At 41.3% G+C, this 19,116-nt stretch overlaps 2 protein-coding genes across 2 annotated transcripts; one reads left to right on the top strand and one right to left on the bottom strand.

The window, feature by feature from the left end:
* Positions 1-569: 569 nt before the first annotated feature.
* Positions 570-12,384, bottom strand: LOC121175643 (protein phosphatase 1 regulatory subunit 1B-like). The gene is made up of 6 exons (XM_041029452.1): positions 12,346-12,384; positions 9,369-9,542; positions 3,147-3,230; positions 2,703-2,775; positions 1,898-2,026; positions 570-1,789 (listed from the first exon to the last, which is right to left on the bottom strand). The coding sequence occupies exons 1-6, from the start codon at positions 12,382-12,384 to the stop codon at positions 1,653-1,655; spliced, it is 636 nt and encodes a 211-aa protein (XP_040885386.1). The 3' UTR covers positions 570-1,652.
* A 1,588-nt stretch (positions 12,385-13,972) lies between these two features.
* LOC121175396 (neurogenic differentiation factor 2-like) lies at positions 13,973-17,557 on the top strand. Its single transcript, XM_041029159.1, has 2 exons — positions 13,973-14,097; positions 16,471-17,557. Exons 1-2 carry the CDS (start codon positions 13,973-13,975, stop codon positions 17,555-17,557), a joined length of 1,212 nt encoding a protein of 403 aa, XP_040885093.1.
* Positions 17,558-19,116: the final 1,559 nt, after the last annotated feature.

Genomic DNA, 19,116 nt, shown 5'->3' with positions numbered 1-19,116 from the left:
ACCTGTTGCCCACTGCCTTGTGTGTTTAAGTCTCGTTATTTCCCTGTGTCCTTGTCGGTTCATCTGTGTCCATGTCTGTGTTGAGTCTGTGTACATACCTGAGTCTGTGTCTTCCCTGTGTTTGTTCCTGTACCTGTGCCTTGCATTTTTTCCCACCTCATGGACTTACCTTGGTTTCCTTTTTTTTTCATGTAAGAACATTTTGTATTTTCATTTGGTTTTGTTTCTGAGCATTTTTCTCCTGCGTGGATGATTTTTGGTTATTTGAGTTTTGTTTCCTGGCTTCTTAGAGAGTAATGTAACTGTGGTTAGGAACACAAATAGTCTGTGATCAAGTTCACAAAAGGACAAAGATCATAAAAGTGCAAAAAACTTGTTCAGGTTCCTCATTTAATGAAACTCACTCTCTACTGTCATTTGCTGTGTTCAAACACATAAATTTAGTCACGTGCCCAGATTACACAGTTACATGTTGTGACTGAAATGCCACTGTCAATTTAATTCTTCAGACATGCAATCACACACACACACACCAGCAGCCATTTATATGTTTTATTAGCAACCAACACAAAACATGGTTTATATACAGGGTCATGAATGAACCTTCATACTCATCATCAATATATTATTTTTGAAAATACACCTCCTGCCTACAGTATCATCCTTACAATCCCACACAGATCATGCTTGCTAATCGCTGTGATACAAAAAGCCCATTCATAATATGAAAACAGAAAGACTATGCTGCATTATCATGATTAGTTGGATTAGGCTGATATGATTTAATCTGGTCTGCCGTGGCTGTGACTGTGTTCAGATCACCTGTAGTTCATCCTGCTTTGCTTTCCTTGACTATAATTTAATAATAAAGTGTATCATATCTATATACTAACCCCAGGACCTTATTCATAGTTTCTGCCCACACAGTATGAGACAACAACCTCATCACATCCCTCAAACAGCACTGCTTCTCTGCTGCAACAACACTACACTGCCACAACACAACGGATAAAACAGAATTGTAAAACTGCATTTTTGTACAGTATATATATGGTAATTTCAAGTGCATTTTAATCGTCCCTTTGCATCAAATGGAGGTCCTGTCCTGAGACATATGCATCTTCAGCTGTTTCTGATTGTATGTGAGGTGTGTGTTTTAGCACCAATGTAGTGAAATGCTCTGTACAATATGTGCACTATGCAAATAAAGGTAATTCTGAATCTGATTGTTCACACATAGATATTTTTGTCAGAACACATGTTGATATCTGTAATCCTGTTGAATCCTATTGAAAAACACACCTAACTGCAAGAGAAAAATACTGCAGTTCTTAGAAGTTCTTTTATTTCTTGTGCAATGTCCTTGGCTGACTGGAATTTAGCCCTGGCTTCCTTGGCTGACCGAGACGTGATTTCCCTCACAAAGTCTCAGGTTAAACTTTTCCTCATACCTGCTCATTAACATTCGGACCTTTCTCGGTGCCCGTCTGTTTTCCTCTCCCTCTGTTTTCCACAGTCAACTTTTTTGTCGCATGCATGCACACACTTACAGACCCATGTAACGCACATTCATACATACACCCATGCACGCACACGCATGGTCCATACACGTGCTATGGAAGTCAGTTCTCCATCAGAGCAGTCTTCTTTTGTCATTCTCCCTTTCCTTCCTCTCTTTCTTTGGCCTTCTCTTCATGTCTGTGGCGACAGCTAAGATCAGCGCCTACCATTGAAACCTGCGACAGAGCACACTGATCCCTGAGTGGTTTGTTTTCTTCTTCTTTTAGATCTGACAAGAAAGAGAATTCAGAAGTGTAAGGAATATTTATGTGAGGAGCAAGTGCCAGGGTAGGACAGAAAAATGGCACAATGTGAAAGACCATCCCGTCCTACTCACCTGTAGCTGAGTCTGGCTGCTGGCTCTTCTTCTCACCTTCCTCCTCCTCCTCCCCAGAGGAGGGCTCCTCTTTATCCACAGAGGTCATATCTAGGGAGGCCAGATGGGCCTGGGCCATCCTCTGGACAGCTGGAAATATAAATCAATATTAAAAACAGAGGACTGATTTCACACATAAAGATCAGTTTACCCCTTTAATGGGCACAATAGATGGATGAATGGATGGGTAGGTAGTTGATACATTTCATTTAGGCTTTGATGATATGTGTGTGATGATATTTGGCATTCTCACTTATCAAGTAAAGAGATTATTACTATTATATAAAAGTGTACAGGTACAGGTTGTTGTGGTCATGTAACATTGTCTATATCACACAGATAAGATTTCAGTAAAATACTGCAGATATTATGAGAAACAACAGTCATGACTGCTTGGGTATAATCCACGATCCCCAAAAATCACAAGATAAACAATAATATATTATATTTTTGTGCCAAGTAGTAATATTTTAGTGTTACTCTGAATGTATCTGATAGTGTGTATATGTGTGTGTGAGACCATGTTGCAGCTGTGTGCCCATCCTATAATCCATGATGATCCAGAACAGACTCACAGCTGTCCCTGTTCCTAATCTCACATAACACACACATAGAGACACACACAGAGACACACACCTCTCACTGTGTTTTTCGGATATGCTTGTATTCCAAACAGATAGAGACCACATGGCAAGTGGAGAATTAGGTCATTTTTTTAAAGTAAAACACAAATGTGAAACAGAAACACTCGAGATAGAGAACTTGCCTTTAAGTGAGGGCGGCTGGTAGGTTGACGCGTGGACCAGTTTGGCTTTCAAGCCATTTTCTCCCAGAACCCACTGTAGAGGTGAAACATCCAAATCATGGTTTCCAGATAATGGATATATGCACAATACTTGTTTTAGATGCAGCATTAATTCCAAGGAGAATTGACTTTTGTTGTGCACCCACTCTCTCTCATCCCACTTGATACACTACTGCTTCCAAAATGAATTTCCGGCATTTCCCTGAATAGTGTTCTGCAGCCCCCACAGAGCAAACCTGAGAGTGCTGTAATGGCTTTGTGTAAATGCATACTCAAAACACACCAACATGTCATTGCATTATGTTCTTATGTATCGAGACAGCTGATAGTGAAAGAACTGGTCTCTCTTCCTCCTCTAAAATCACTGAACTTTCACTGAAAAGTAGTTCACATCAGCTGATCTACCTGATGTGGGCCGCTGTCCTCCTCTGGTGAGGGTGGATCTGTCAATCTGAAGAGTGTAGCTGGTGTCGGCCTCCGACGTCGAATCTTTAGAAACAGAGAGTGAGAGAGAGAGAGAGAGAGAGAGAGAGAGAGACACTCACCATGCTGTGTGAGAGTTTGCATGCATTTGTTTGCGTTATGCAAAACCCTCAAATATCTGGTTAGCAGATACAATCCCACATCTGCGCAGCTATCAACAATCTTGTCATTTTTGACGTTGTGTTGAATGAGGATTTTTTTTTTCTATGACAACTATGCATTACATTACATAACAACACTCAAAAGATTGTTGTCCAGATTGTACCTGAATGAGGATTACATCTTGTCATAGATGGCGGCTGGATTACTTAAATTGTCTTAGTATTCAGATTCACTGCATGTTCCCATCACTTGGTTGTAATCGTTGAGATTTTTCAATTCTGCTGTCTGATGTGTTGTTTTACCATGAGATGCATGTCAACTTCCAGTCAAACCCTCTAGAACAATTTGACGTCATACTGCCAAATAACTGCTCTCTTGCCTTCAGTGATTGGATGGGGGGGTGGAGCCTGCAGAAATGGATGTCTTTCAATCTTTTGAAAGACGTTGTTGCAGCTATCACACACAACTCGTGCTGTACCTTTCTGCTGCTATTGAACAGACCTTGATGTCTCAGGTCACACACAGTGGGCTCAAAAATTCACACTCTAAATCTGAATTCCTGCAGATTCATCGTCTTCCTTTATTGCATGCGTGAAGCAGAGTGAGTCACAGAAACCAATGGTTATGCAACTGATGAAATGCAACTTCAACATCTCAAATCAGTGTCAGTCTGCTATGATAAAACTGTTGCACAACACAGCTTTACAATGATATGGAATGTCAGATGAACACATTCAAATTGATTTGTCCTGAATATATTTTTCCAGTTCCACCTACACTGAATTTGAGGCTATTCTATAGAGTTCTGATTATAGTTATAACTTTTCTGTTGTGGAAAGAAAACACAAACATTTACTCAAGTACTGTACTTAAGTAACTTAAGTAGCTCCATCTTGACTAACATTTAAGTACTCCTCCACAGGGCATCAATAATAGTCCAACAATATAATAATATAACCCTGTCAGAGGCCATTCTTCACAGTTTGTGTTCATTTACTTTTTATGTTACTTTTATTTTTAATAGCAAGATTTTGTTTCCAATACTACTTCTACTTTACTTAGGTAACATTTTGAATGCAGTAATGGAGTATTTTACTTAAGCAATGATTAGAATACTTCTTCCACCGCTATGATATTTCAAAATATCTGTTCATAAACCTAGCTGAAGCTAAAAGGACTTATTTTAAGTTCACCTGGTTACATGTGAGGTTAGTATTCTTACAATAAAACCTTTTCAGTAGAAATACACAACAGTGAAAGTGTTATTTTCACCTGTTTTTATGGTTTAAGTCCAAACTACACCAACCTTGGATTATTCATAATAAATAAACACAACCATAAAACACATTTTTCTGGCTAACAGTAAATAAAGGTGTTATGATACATGCACTATATTCATCACTCTCTCTATTTTGTAACATGTTATGTTGATAAGATTGTTGTGAGATACGAGTGGCTGCCAAGCCAATCACAGCTGAGAGTGTAGGCATGAAATGTGTGGGCAGCTTTCACTTTGGAGTAACTCTTAGTGCTTCTGCCTCCTTCTCTGTGCTGGACTCATGCATATTCATCATTCACTCACCAGAATTAAATATGCTGCCAATTTAAATATGAATTACAGGGGTTCCAATTAGAGGTTTAAACTTTGTCAATGTGAAAACCGAAATGCCGTAATCTAACAAACACAAGCAGGTTTTCTCAACAGACACACACACACAAACAAACGCACATCTCTCAGGAAAAAGCATGTGTAGTCAAAGGGACTACACCGCAGGTTAAGCACCTGTCTGAAAGACTTTTCAGACACAATGACCTTTTCTAAGTGTTTTGTTAACACTGCAGTCAGAAGGTTAAGCACCTGCAGAGAACATAGTATTTTCATTAGGGCCTTGTTGTGTACATCTGAAATGCCTGTAAATATCAGTGGTAGCTCAGTGTGGCTGCACTGGAAGACTGATTTGATTTGTCATTGATTTGTTTCGCATTTTTCAGAGCATGCCACTGGCTGGCAGCAGATTAATATCCCTGGTTTTGTAAGGATAATAGCAAAGATCGAATGAGACATGCCTTTGAGACTAATTTGGAAAAAATATATATTTATTTGATGGAGACTTTCACAAAAATAAAAGTATTTTAGGTTACTTTTCCAAGTTAAGGGATAACAGAAACACTTTTAGGTTTGAGTCTGTTAAAAAATGTGTTAACAGAGCCAGAAAGGTCATTTCATGTTTGGTGCAACCAGTCGCAGAGCAACATGGCAGTGAGAGTGAGGACAGCTGAGCCAAACTCTTTACGCCAACTGTGCATGTCTGATGTGTTTATAAAATTTTCTGCTCTGATTTTCAGCAGTTTTTAGATCCGGTTTTGAGAACTATCCAGCTAAATTAGAAATATAGTAAATCCAACCATGCTGTGGTAGCACCGCCACAGAAGCTGCCAGAATGAGGAATCTAAGCAGCACTAGACCTCACTATGGTGCTCGCATAGTAAATCATTAATCCCCCAACTCATTTTTGGTATGTAGAATGACCTTCACGGTTACCTAACATTCAACTTCAGTGCATTAATCTGGATGTTTATAATGCATAATTACATCACTGGGTGGGCACAGTGTCCTAAAGAGCCCTTTATACAGAAATAACCCATCCACTCAACAATCAAGACCATACAGTGAAAGCATGAGTCCTTTGTTGTGTTCATGCAATGCTTTCAATTTATTCTGTGAATAATCCTGTGTAGAGCTTGATTTGACCACGGCACATTAAAGAAGATAAATCGAAGCCCAATACTGCCGCTTGACCTTTTGTTTTCCAGCAGCGAAAATCTAAAAATAGCATAGCGCCTGATTTTAACCTTTATTCAGCCAGATGACTTGACCGGAAACACAATCTTGTTGCAGTAATGGCCTGGGCGTGCACACACACACACACACACACACACACACACACACACACACACACACACACACACGCACGCACGCACGCACGCACGCACGCGCGCACACACACACACACACACACACACAATTTGAAAATACAAACTTCCCATTGCAAGACACTATATTCAGCTGGAATTACTGTGTCTTCTTCAGAGGAAAGCACATCATTTTTTCCTCCTACCTTCTACTGTTTCCAGTTTCAAAGACTCATAATCAAACCAATATTCTGTCCCACTTTGTGTACAAGAATAATGTCTTAACAGTGGCAGAAGGGAGAATGTTGGGTTTGTTGAATAAGACTCTTCTAGAGTTTGGAGCTCTTGGCTGTGCTGTGGTGAAAATTTGTTCTTGGCATTAGTAGTCTTTGCCCTTGATTCAGGCCTCAGTCATCCACAGCTAATCTCTTTGGTTTTAATCAGTCATCTCCTTAGCTGATGAGTTTTCTCCCTTTCCTTTTCTTACTTGCCTTCTGTCAGTTATCTTTCTTTTTCCCCCCTTCCTGTTTTCAACTCAACACGTTTTATTGGTTCTTTCCCACTCTTTCTACTTATCTCTCTGCCTGTCTCTTTTTCCGTGCACCTGTTGGCGATTTCAATGCAAATGTTGTGGCTGTGTTTTGGAAATGCTGTACACAAGCACTTGGTTGGCCTTACTGTAAGAGCCCATATAGGCTTCTGTTTGCTGGTCCCAGCTCACACAGGTTTCAGTTATTGCCAATGTGAACGGACAGCATGGTCAACAAAACGACAAGATACTCCTGACCAACTCTCTCAGGGCTGTATGAGAACGCTTTTTGATGTGACAATGACCTTCTCCATACTTGATGAACAACAACTCTGAGGACTCTTGAGCAGTCATGCTTGAGTTAATTATTAATTAACTAAATCCTCAGAACCTAAGCAGGGTGGTGGTAGATTACAAGAGAGGTGGTAAGTGACAAGTGCATTTGTGAAAGTTAAATCTCCAGTGTGGTGCCTGTGGTACCAATGTCTTTTGAACAAGAACCCTCCCTCCCAGAGGCAACTAGTTTTCAGCAGTCAGACATGTCTCATGTACAGTTGAGTCTCATCCAAAATGACATGGTCATTTGGTGATTTTCATAATCACCATGGTGGCAGCCAACACTGCTGGGAAACAGTGGTAAGCTGGAAAATAAGAGGAAGTGTGATTCTCATGCAGGCAGCATGTTTACTCCCATGGAACACTGTAAACATTGCAGGATTTCCTTAATTTGCCAGCTGATTTCCTTCCTCTCATTTTCAGCAACAGGTGACACGAAGCAGTCTTATTTCCTGTACATTGCAACAGCAGATTGAGGGTCGCTTTGGTGGCTATAAGAAGATGTATTATGATGAATGAACCTTGTAACCTTTGCGTGCTTTACCAGTGAATACTGCTGCTTTTATTCTCATTACATCCATGGTGGAAGATAATCTTACTAGGTCTTGAGTCGGCATACTGCCAGAGCATTTCACAGGGAAAGCTGACTTAGCTCATGTTCCCACATGAAGCTGCCAATGAGCATTTAAGGAACTGAGATTTATGTGGGAAAGGGTCTTAACAGAAGGATATTGGAGGTAATGTGTGATGCTAGCACTGTGAACATTTCCTGGATAATTTATTAAAGCATGGTAACTAATTACCATAAGAATCAGAGTTCTTTTTTTAAGTCAAACAATGTACAGAAGTGTTTTTGTAGGAATGTGTTCATATTTTCATGAAATCAGATCAGTGGGGCTGCTTAGAAAAGCAACTGAAGGAGTGACTCTGCACTGGGAGGGCTAAAGAAAGTAGTCCAAAACCCTAGAGACTCCTAGTTGGGCTGTAAACAACAGATGTGAGAGAAATATTTGAGTGCCTTGACATTATTGATTTATTAGGTTTTTTTTCAAGTCCAGTCTTAGACAAGCTTTCCAAACCAATGTCCCATAAAATTTTTCAAATCCTCTACTGGGCAGAAATAAGGATTTCTGTCATTGCACCACGTCGCCACTGAGATTCCCCTCTAGGGAGCAGCCTGCCATTAAAACATGAATGTCCTTTGTCTTAAAAGCAGAAGAAAGAGATACTGGATCACTTAGCTGTCATTTGCTGGTGGGGGGGTCTGTATCCAAAGGTTATCTCAATGTTACCTTGATGACCTGTGTGGGCTGTTAGCATTGCCAGACTTAATAGCTGCTCTGCATCCATACTGCACAGGCCAACATTATTCCTGTTCACACTGCACTATTTTACTCATATAGTTTCTGTCTGTCCATGTCAGCACCTTTACCTGCTTTTGCTTTGGGATGATTCAGCATAGGCGACAGAAAACTGACTTGTGCTTTATTTATTTTACAGCACGCACTCACCACCTCTTTCTACTATAAGACAAGTGGACCTTCTGCATTTTGTTTTACAGATGTGGCGTGGGCATTACTACTCATGGACATAATCTCATTTTTAATATTACTAGCAGTGCTTTATCCCTGACTTCCTCCTCTTCCTCCTCCTCCTCCTCTTTCTCCTCCTCCTTCCCTTCTTTTGAAGGACAGAGATGCCTCATCACTTTTAAGGGCTCCAAAAACTGAGGCTGCACAGCTCAGCTTAATCCCACTGGTGCCCACAGAGTAATACGCAACATCAAAATACAGAGTTCTGCAAAGTCGTGCTAGACTGGTTATATAACTGTCTGTCAACCTCAGTGGCAAGGCCTGATGCTTCAGATGCCACATCAGAGGGCAACACTCACTTCTGGGTACTTAAACTTGGAGGCAAGCATGTTCCATATTTTAAACCAGTACTTTTACCAATATTTACAACTGTCCATCAACCAAAAACGTCCGAGAAATGAACCTGACATTCTGCACTTTTGGTTCTGCACGTTACCATATAAAAGTCGTGTTTTTGTGTGTTTGGATATGAAGTTTTAGGTTGCACAAAAACAAACAAACAAAAAAAAAACACCACACATACACATAAGCAAAAAACTGCCGAACTTCAGTTAGGTTTAGTATGTGACCCAGGTTTGACCTCATTCTACAGACACACGCACACCCCACCGCCACAACCACAATCATTCACCCATGCAGGCTACACATAACACTACACTCCCTCGCTCTCACCATCTCCACCTGTCGCGGGTCCAGCTGGGTGGGCACGGAGGAAGGCACGGAGAACTGAATCTTCCTCCTCGCATCCTTATCTGCGTCTCGCTCCATCACCTCCGTCTCTGCGGGCAGCAGCGGGTCTATGGCATCCAGCCTGTCACCTCCACAGCCAGGCGCACAGATGTCCAACTAAAAGTCCAAGCGGAATCACTTACGATTTAACTGTCCGTGTTAACTGAACGACTCCTCTAACGCCTCGAACTAGGTAGTAAGTAGGTAGCTATATTTTCAAATAATTTAGCTGGAAGTGACCAGCGGTATCCTTCTGTCCCAGCAGATCTCTTTGGACTCTTGAGTTGCGTTTGTCAGCTTTGCCTGCTTCCTCCTCTCTCACGCCTCTCTCTGACCCCCCCCCCCCCCCCCCCCCCCTCCCTTTCTCGCTCTCTCTCTCTCTCACACACACACACTGTCCGTTTATGTCTCTGGCTGCCACTGTGTCTCTACAGACCCGTGTTGTGTGATGAAGAAGGGAGAGCGGTGAAGGTGGAGAGAAGACCCTGAAGGTTGATGCTTGCACTTGCTGTCGGAACCTTTTTCTGCAGTTGCGATTCAAACGTGGCCCAGAAAGCAGTTTCCCTTGAGATGATCTGAAAATAAGACGTTTCTAAAACTGTCGAGATGCCTTCAGTATCACACGAGTTCAAAACATATTCATAATGACAATTTATTGTAAGGAGATTTTATTTTTAAAAAGTACAACCTCCACAATGGTCTCTAAAATATAACAATTAAGTGATATTTATGATAATTCTTTAAAAAATAAAATAGAAACTAAGAATAACAGATTTGGCACATAAATTGGAAGCCAAAGCCAGTCAAACGGAACCAACTATAACCAACTATCCAATATATATTGTAGATATATAAGAGGTAGTCAGCTGGGAAATTCATTGCCATGGAAACAGTTTCTCTTCACAGAGTTGAGTGTTGGCAGTGCAGTAAAGGTAATGTGTATGCTTGATGAATGCTTAAGGTTAAGTTTGAGGAGAGAGGAGAGACAGATGGGGTAAGAGTAAACTAATGCATATGCAAATATATAACCAGACATGATAGAGACACCGAGAAGAGATTAAGGGAAAGATTAAGTTCTCTATATATGTAGACTAACAGTGTGGTGACAACAATGCATTGGTCTGACAGGACAGACTGCTTCCATATGAATCCTTGCCACACTGACACCAATAACTGCTTCTTATTTTTAAAGATAAAGATACAGTTAGTTCAGAGAAGCAGCAGACCATCCTCTTCCAATGTTTTGATCCCAGTTCCTGTCGAGCTCACTGGTTCACCCTGCACTGAAGTGAATTTAAGAAAGGCTCTGGATCTCTGCCAGCTCCCGGTAGAGTTGCTGCTGACAGCAAACTCAGACCTGCTGGGAGAGGTCTTAGATGAAAAGTAAAACTTCCACCTCGGACATTAGAACACAGGCCATCTGTGACTCAGTTCACTTTCAGTTCAACAGCTGACTTTGAAAAATGAACATTTTTGTGTATATTTGCAGCACTGTGCATCAAGGTGTGATGGGACTATTATTGGTTGAAACAGAGGAAATGCTTTCAATGAGAGAGGGAGAGTGTCATGTCGAGCCCCTAAGGGGGCTGTTTTTGGAACTCTTGTGGACGTTTGGACATTTTCAGTTTAGTTTTATTTTGGAAAGTATATTTCTTCTGTATCATGTCTCATTTTACTTACTGTCATAGTCTGTAATTTATGTTATGTTTTTGTCTGGCGTCTATATTGTCTTGTGGGTTCCTGTTTTATTTTGAATTCACTGCCCTTGTGTATCTGGTCTTGCTTTACTTCCTGTCTTTGTCTGGTTTCCCGCGTTTGTAATTGTTTCCCCGCCCTAATTGTTTCCACCTGTTTCCCCTTACCTGTGTGTATATATAGTCTGCGTTTCCCCTTGTCCAGTTCTTTTTTGTCTCATGCCGTTGTCTCACGTTTTGTCTCTTGCCCTTGGCTCATGTCTTTTGCTTTTGTTCCTCACCTTGCCTCTCGTCATCGTATCCCCAGTCAGGTTGTGTATTTGTTTGTTACCTTGTTACTTTGTTTCTTGTTTAGTTTTAGTTCCTTGATCCGTGTTGCTCCTCGCTAAGAGTGATTTTGCGTTTGCATTTTGTAACTTTTGTTTTAGTACCTTTTTCCCCTTTATGGGTGATCTTTTGTTTACTTTGTTTGAATAAATAATTATTAGTTGGACTACGTCTGTGGGGTCGTGCGTTTGGGTCCTAGTCCTTGCCTCCCAAAGCCGTGACAGAGAGGACGTTAGTTTGATGTAAATACAAAACATCCTCTGCTACAATCAGTCACTCAGATAGCATTTAAATGCATGGAACGGCAGAGAAATAATCTATAGGATTAAAGTATTACGACCACAAATGATAAATGTAATGTACCCATTAGTGTTACTATCAATAATGCGGTGAACCTTGCTGTGTGCCACAGTGTCATCATGTGTCATTCCAACACGAGGGGGCGCCAATGTGCAATACTTAAGACTATCTGATGTATTTAACAGTATCTAAAAAATAAAAAAAATCTGAAAATTGACTGCCATTTGTATGAACTCAGCAAAAATTCATGGTCAAAATATACAGAGGATGATGGAATCTGAACACTTTGTTTTCAAAAAATTTAAAATAATGCATTTGATCCTGAGTGAAAGCATGAACCCTTCGGGTAATTTAAACCAGTCCACCTAAGCTAAACAGGTTGGACTGAAATTTTTGCATTTGATAAAGAGAGATCTAACTATTCAAATAAATTTCACAATAATCTAAAGGCCTCTGTGTGTATTTGGAAGACGGACACATTTGCACTTTGTTGTCAAACTCTTATTACTGGAGAGTCAGTACACAGTAAAATCCTCATATCTTTTTATATATTGAGTAAAAGGAATTACCCCACTTTATTTATGTATTTTTTTCCAGACATGCACCAGCTCTTGGTATCCAGTAGATGTCACCCACATGTCGTTTGAAAAGGCACTTGAACTGAGAGTGGCTGCTCCCGTGTCAACTCAACCTTACAACTGACTGCATGGAGAACAGCTTTTTTTAAAGGTCGCTTATAAAAACCCAAGACTTAAGAGTTATGAGATAAAGTTTAAGATTTTAACCTCAAAACTCATCTTGACCTTTCACACTTAAAGAAAAACAAACAAAAAAACTAAAAACCAACATGAGTACAACAATACAATAAACTAGATTTCTCTAGGTTTTATTTTCATTATTTATTTTGGCCACAATAGTATCTGATTCACACTGAGCTGTGGAAGGAATTGTATTATGGTTAGCACAGATCACAGTGACAAAGAAAACAAAATTATAGAACAAAATCATCATGATTGAATATTTTATAGGGAAACATCTTCAGTTCCTTATTTGTCAAATGTCAGTTTGATGCGTAGTAATGAGACATTTAGTGTAATTTTGTGCATTTATTCTAATTATACTGTTAGTTGGGAAGTGAACATGACCCTTGGAGATAAAGGTTATCAATACACAGTGTAGGAACATAAACTGAAATGTATGTTTTCTGAAAATGATCAAGGATTGCAGTGTTTTTAACTAAAAGGCTGATTTACAGAGGTCAAAAAGATGGAGTTGTTCTTCATATCTGTGTCCCTCAGGAAAATGAACACAGTGTGCCCCTGGCTTTAGGTCTTCATCAGAGGATGGGAGTGGGCAGCCATGACCAGAAACACTGTCACACTGTCTCAAGCATTTTGGTTGTTTCACTGAAAACAGAGAAATTGTGCAGGGACAGTGGTCAATAAACTGCGGCCAAATGGTAATGATGAGCCTGCTCCCTCTTCCCCTCCATCTCTATCACTCTTATTCCTCTCTCTCTCTCTCCCTCTCCCTCTCCCTCCCCCTTTCTCTCCCCCTTTCTATCTCTTGTCTTGCCCCATCTTCTGGCCCCTCTCTGCAATCTGTGCCTCTGCCACCTTTGGCACCAGCCCGCCCACAGGCACCTGTGCCAAGCCTGGCAACCCAAACCAAGACGCTCTGCTTAGCTCAGTTCAAATGACTCGTTTAGGCAATTGCACCCTGACTCTGATCCTTATGAGGGGTCCCTTATTTATCCCAGGCCTTTGTGTGGACCCAGTAGTGTTATCTGTCTAATTCTTGTTAGTTGGAAACTTGGCCTTATGTTATTTTTGTAGGGATTCATAGCATTTAGTTGCTACTTTAAGCCTGTTTATCACTAAAGCATTTAATTAATTTTCCCATAGGGCTTATGTAGGTTATTTATAGGTTTATGAATCAGTTTTTTTATTATCCAACAAAATCATTAGCCTATAAGTAATCCTATAACAATACAATTGGAGGATTCTCGTTTTTGCTGTAGCCTAAAATTTGAATGATATCTTGGTAACGTATTATTATAGGATTACTATAATTATCTCTCATAAGGGGATTGTTTTCCTAAACCTTCTATATGAGATTAACCCCGTTTTTTCCCAAAGATGGAGGCTAACAGAAGCGGTTTGAATCCAGTGCGGTTTTTTGTGCCATTCACTCCTTATTCCATTTTCTCTTTCAGCTCAGTGACAGATGGCGAGTCCCTCTCCCCCAGGGGAAGCCAGTCTCTGTGAATGCGGCCGCATGTCAATCACCGGCTCTCATGTGATGGCTCTTGCCAATGACGTGCCAGCCATATGGGCCTGGCATCAGAGCTGGTATGTAACCCACCCAGTCCTGCCTCTGAGGTGCCACACGGCTCCCTCCACGCGTTTGGGCTGGGGATAGCAGCAGCAGCAGCAGCAAAAGACAGACAGAGCAGGGTGGCAGGAGAGGAGAGAGAGGTGTGAGAGCAGAACACAGCGCCTCGCCTGCACAAGCATCCGTGCAGGGCGTGTGGATGCGATGCCCACCCGGAGAGAGATGGTGTAAACAAACCCGGTTCGCCCCGTCACTGAGCCCCACCACGGAGGTAGGCTACGCACATTTCCAGTCAGTTTTAGAATATCAGATCAAGATCTAGGTTTGTTTCTTGTCTTTGTGTTAATGCCTGTTGTGCGGTGAAGGGGAAATTAGTGTGTCAGTAACAGACAGAGATAATTTTATGCATTAAATCAGTCTTAGAATAAGGGGATGTGTCTCTCCACTCTCTTCTATCTTTTTCTCAAATGCGACGTGATCAGATCAGGTTTTTAATCTCTTCAGGCTCTTTGTCGCTGGTTTTATTGAAGATATTGATCCACCTACGTTTCATTTGATAGATTTCGTTTCAATAAAGCCATAAATTCACATTCATCCCTAAGAAAAGGGTTTCTCTGGCACTTCTGATATTTGCACTGTATTATCTTAGAAAACGAGGACTGGAGAGTTATTGTGTGTGTGTGTGTGTGTGTGTGTGTGTGTGTGTGTGTGTGTGTGTGTGTGTGTGCGTGTGCGTGTGCGTGTGTTCCTGCACGACGCGCTTCAGAGCACCGTGGGGGTAGAATTCTCCGTAGAGATACAGGCTAATTGACAAGGTATTGGTTGGCATTAATTACATTGTGCTTACACGATTAGTAAAAAAATACGTCCTTGGACTCCACACGCACAGCTGAGCTCAGAATACTTGTACTAAATTGTGAAGATTTTTATGGGATTATATCTTTTTTATCTGTTATAGTGTTTTCAAATTTCGCCTAAATAAATGTATTTGGTTTATTTGGCCTGAATTATTGGTCAGTGTGAGACCGTGAATCTAGAGGGAAAAACACTACCAGTAAGTAAGCTTGCAAATAAATTCTAAGGTTAAAATATTAAATAATATTAAAACCTGGTCCTGTGACCTTTTAAACTGAGCTTTGATTGACCTGAAACCTGCATTTTTAATTGGGGAAATGAAAAATGTCAGTGAAATAATTATAAAAAGAGAAAACACAAAAAAGAAAGAAAGAAAACACTTGAGTTCAACAATGAAAAAATGTCAGATAACATTTCGTCTGTGGCCTACGTGGTCTTGAGTGGTGTCCAGCAGAGGCTCTGGTCCTAAAGCCTAATTTCATTATCGTTGATATCGCTCAATATCCTTTAATATAATGAATTATTGTTTCACTTTCTGAAATCCCTCAGACGATTCACATAGTATCATGTGTATTTTTAATTACAGAAGTCTTTTCACGTGGGGAGGGGGGGTTGGATAAAGTCCCATTAAAGCGGATTTGATAAAAACCTGTTAATTCAGAGACATAAAAATATCTGGGGGTTATGTGGTCCAGTGCGCTGCCTGACTGTGCTGGAATTCCTCCAGGTTGGTAATTTATAGGACGAAGGAGGGACCGCACCCTTAATGCGTCCCTGAGGGACCTGCTGAGGCAGGCCAGCACCGCTCCCTGCGCCGGACTGCTGGAGGGGACAGACCGAGGCACATGTGGAGGCCGAGGGATGGCCCAGACTGCTGTTGTATACCATTAAAATTATCAGATTTTATTATAGACAATTTAAAAGAATATTCAGTCTTTTCGTAAAACAAGTAATAAAAATAAAATGGTAGGGAAAAAAAGATTTACATCATACATAAACCTATGAGGCGGAGATTTAGATATTTAAAGGCCCAGTTTTATGAAGCAAGTTCATTTTAACCTTACGTTATTTAACAGGATCCACATCAGACTGAGCATGAAAACTGCTTTCAGTTTTTCCACAGAAGGTGGCAAAATGTTTGCCTTGATCAATATTTCCTTTATCCACTCGTTTTCTTGACTGGGTGTTGGGCTTATTGGACAAGCCTCATTCCTTAAAAGATGAGAGAAAGATCAGTTGTCACTATTATATGCAAATGGCCAAGAGATATCAAACAAGATATTAGCCTGTGATCGAAAAGAAAAGTTTATGATAAGGAAATGAAATTCTAATGAAGTCCTGGCCTGATAAATACCACCTACAGTTTCAATAGCGAATGAAACGTTTACATAACGTTTACGAATAATAGTCTATTCCCCCTGGGTAAAGGACACACGCAGCCCACGGCCTTGTGGGATCTACCTGAGGCAGGTGTACAGCTTTAACAGCGGCAGGATGCAGAACAGTCCAGCTGAAGTGTTGCTTGTCTCTTGCAGGTTGCTTGCCACAATGTTGAGCCGTCTGTTCAGCGAGGTGCTGCCGGACGTCCAGAGGCTCGCGGCTGACTGGGTGGAGGACAATGAGAGCGAGGACTGCAAGGCCAAGGACGATGAGCACGAGCCCTGTCACCTCGGGGAGGACGACCTGGACGAGCCGCAGGAAGGCAGCAGTCGAGCCGAGTCTGAGATGGCCGGCGACGACGATGAGGATGATGAGGCCGAGGAAGAGGAGTGCGGAGACGAGAACGATGGAGACAAACCCAAGAAGCGCGGCCCAAAGAAACGCAAGATGACGGCGGAGCGCGTGGAGCGCTCCAAGGTGCGTCGACTGAAGGCGAACGCGCGGGAGCGCACGCGCATGCACGACTTGAATTCTGCGCTGGACAATCTGCGCAAAGTGGTGCCATGCTACTCCAAAACTCAAAAACTCTCCAAGATCGAGACTCTGAGGCTGGCCAAGAATTATATCTTAGCACTTGGGGAGATTTTACGCAACGGGAAACGTCCAGATGTGGTGACCTACGTGCAGATGTTGTGTAAAGGCCTGTCACAGCCCACGACCAACCTGGTAGCAGGCTGCCTGCAGCTCAACACTAGGAACTTCCTAACTGAGCCGTGCTCAGACGGAGCCCGCTTCCACATGCCCAGCTCTCCTTTCTCCGTCCACCCCTACTCCTACCGCTGTTCTCGCCTCTCCAGTCCGCATTACCAGCCCGGAACCAGTGCGCTAAACTTGCGGGGCCATTCCTACGGTTCTGGGTACGAGGCCGTGTACCAGCCGGGGGGGACGTCTCCTGACTACAGCAGCCCGGACTACGAAGGCCAGCACAGCCCGCCCGTCTGCCTGAACGGCGTACTGTCTGGGAGACAGCAGGAGTCCTCTGAGACAGACAGGAACTATCACTACTCTATGCATTACACCGGACTGACCACGTCTCGACCCGGCCACAGCCTAAGTTTTGGGCCCTCGGGAGCGCGCAGTGGTGGTGCGCACTCGGAAAACATTCCACCTTTCCACGACGTGCACTTGCACCACGACAGGGCTCCTCCATGTGAGGATGTCAATGCTTTTTTCCACAACTGAGCCCGTGTAATGGTCCAGTCAGACTTAGTGACCTTATAATGACAATCCTATAACGTGTAATATTGTTTGGAAAACAAGAGGAGCCTCTGAAAGGATGAGAGACGGAAGCGACAGGAAGAGTCCTCTGATTACCTTCTGTATTCTACTGATGTCATCCCTATACTGTTGTACATCCTATTAAAGTGTGTCCAGTATTATCATGTATGCAGAACGAGTGCAATCGACATAAACGATGTATAGGCAAACGATAAACATGTTATGACACAAACAGAAATAAAAAAAAAATGTTTTATAATCGTCTGAAATGATCGAACAAATCTTCTTGTGAACGTTAAGGGGACATTCACTCTCGGGATGTGTGGATATTTAGGCCTAAAACAGAGGCTCTATGAAATCATCTTTGATTCAAAATATAGAAAAAAAAATAACTTGTGAACTTTGGTTCAATTAAAAAAAAGCCTCCACAGAAATTAAAAACCTCTTCTGAAATAATCTCATGGATTGAGAAATCTCATGATTTTTTTTTTTAAGTCAAACTGAAAAAAGCACGTAGCCTATAATGATTTCAACAGGTATGTCAAGCTTTTATTCAGTTTTATCTATCCACTTTTTGTCTATTTAAATTTAACATTGAAGGTGCTTTTCAGTATGGTTATGTCCTGGAGTAGCTGTCCTGACTGTACAGCCTGTGTTGTTAATAGATGTCATGAATGTTATAAAAGTAATTTTGTTTAGCTTGGTTTTCTGGTAAACGTATTTTAATTCTATCAGAAATATTACCCTCTCTATTGTGCATAAATGTGAAATTCTGAGTTTTGTCTTATTTTTAGCTTTGCAAATTAACAATTTAAAAGATTAGCTAAGCTATAGAAACAACATGGATGATAGGAGGCAAACACAAAATGCTATATAATTATTTAAACTGATTTTGGGCATGAATAAGTGCCTTGGCCTGTTGCATTTTCAATAGCTGAAGAAGAAACCTAATCATAGACTGATAGCCAAAAATCTTGAATGGTGTAGGCCTACTATTTGGTTAATGGGATTAAAAACCACTTAAATTAAATCTGACAAAATGCCTGTACTGTGATGATCCAAGTAAAGACTGGATATTGATCTGTTAAAGATAAAGAAATCAAACAAACATGTTAAAGAAATGGATAGAATTAAAAACTAGATTGCACCAACTCTGAAACACCTGTGAGGAAAAAAATAAATTAGAGTTTATTTTTTTTAGACCAGAATTTACACTTTCTACTTTAACCTCGTACTCGAGCTCGGACATTAATGCAGCTGTGAACTATGAAGTGATCGATCCTGCCAAAAGTGTGCAAGAGGCAGGCTTCCTTAGAGAGATCACCTGTGGTGAAATCAGTGAGTCAGTGAGATTGAGATGCTGTGCACATTACTCAGCTGAACCTGATTGTTGGTTATGCGCAGTCACGAGCAAGTACAGGGAATAAACAGACATGCCTCATAAAAGCATATATAATTTGAATTTCCTCACCTGTTCATGAGTGAGCTGCCACAAAGTAATAGAAATATTTTACATTTTATAT

This window comes from Toxotes jaculatrix, chromosome 21 (assembly GCF_017976425.1).
Source record: "Toxotes jaculatrix isolate fToxJac2 chromosome 21, fToxJac2.pri, whole genome shotgun sequence".
Classification (NCBI taxonomy): domain Eukaryota; kingdom Metazoa; phylum Chordata; class Actinopteri; family Toxotidae; genus Toxotes; species Toxotes jaculatrix.
Note: the sequence above shows the minus strand (reverse complement) of the source record. Positions and strands in the feature narration are given on the sequence as shown.

Bases quoted from the DNA above. Each gene is read 5' to 3' on its own strand.
- LOC121175643 (XM_041029452.1), bottom strand. From the start codon at position 12,384: ATGTGGGTGACATCTACTGGATACCAAGAGCTGGTGCAT. The intron at 3,231-9,368 runs GTGAGAGCGAGG...CTGTTTCTAAAG, and splicing joins ACCCGCGACAGGTGGAGATG to ATTCGACGTCGGAGGCCGAC. The intron at 1,790-1,897 runs GTGAGTAGGACG...CTTTCTTGTCAG, and splicing joins GCAGCCAGACTCAGCTACAG to ATCTAAAAGAAGAAGAAAAC.
- LOC121175396 (XM_041029159.1), top strand. From the start codon at position 13,973: ATGGCGAGTCCCTCTCCCCCAGGGGAAGCCAGTCTCTGTGAATGCGGC. The intron at 14,098-16,470 runs GTATGTAACCCA...TGTCTCTTGCAG, and splicing joins TGGGCCTGGCATCAGAGCTG to GTTGCTTGCCACAATGTTGA.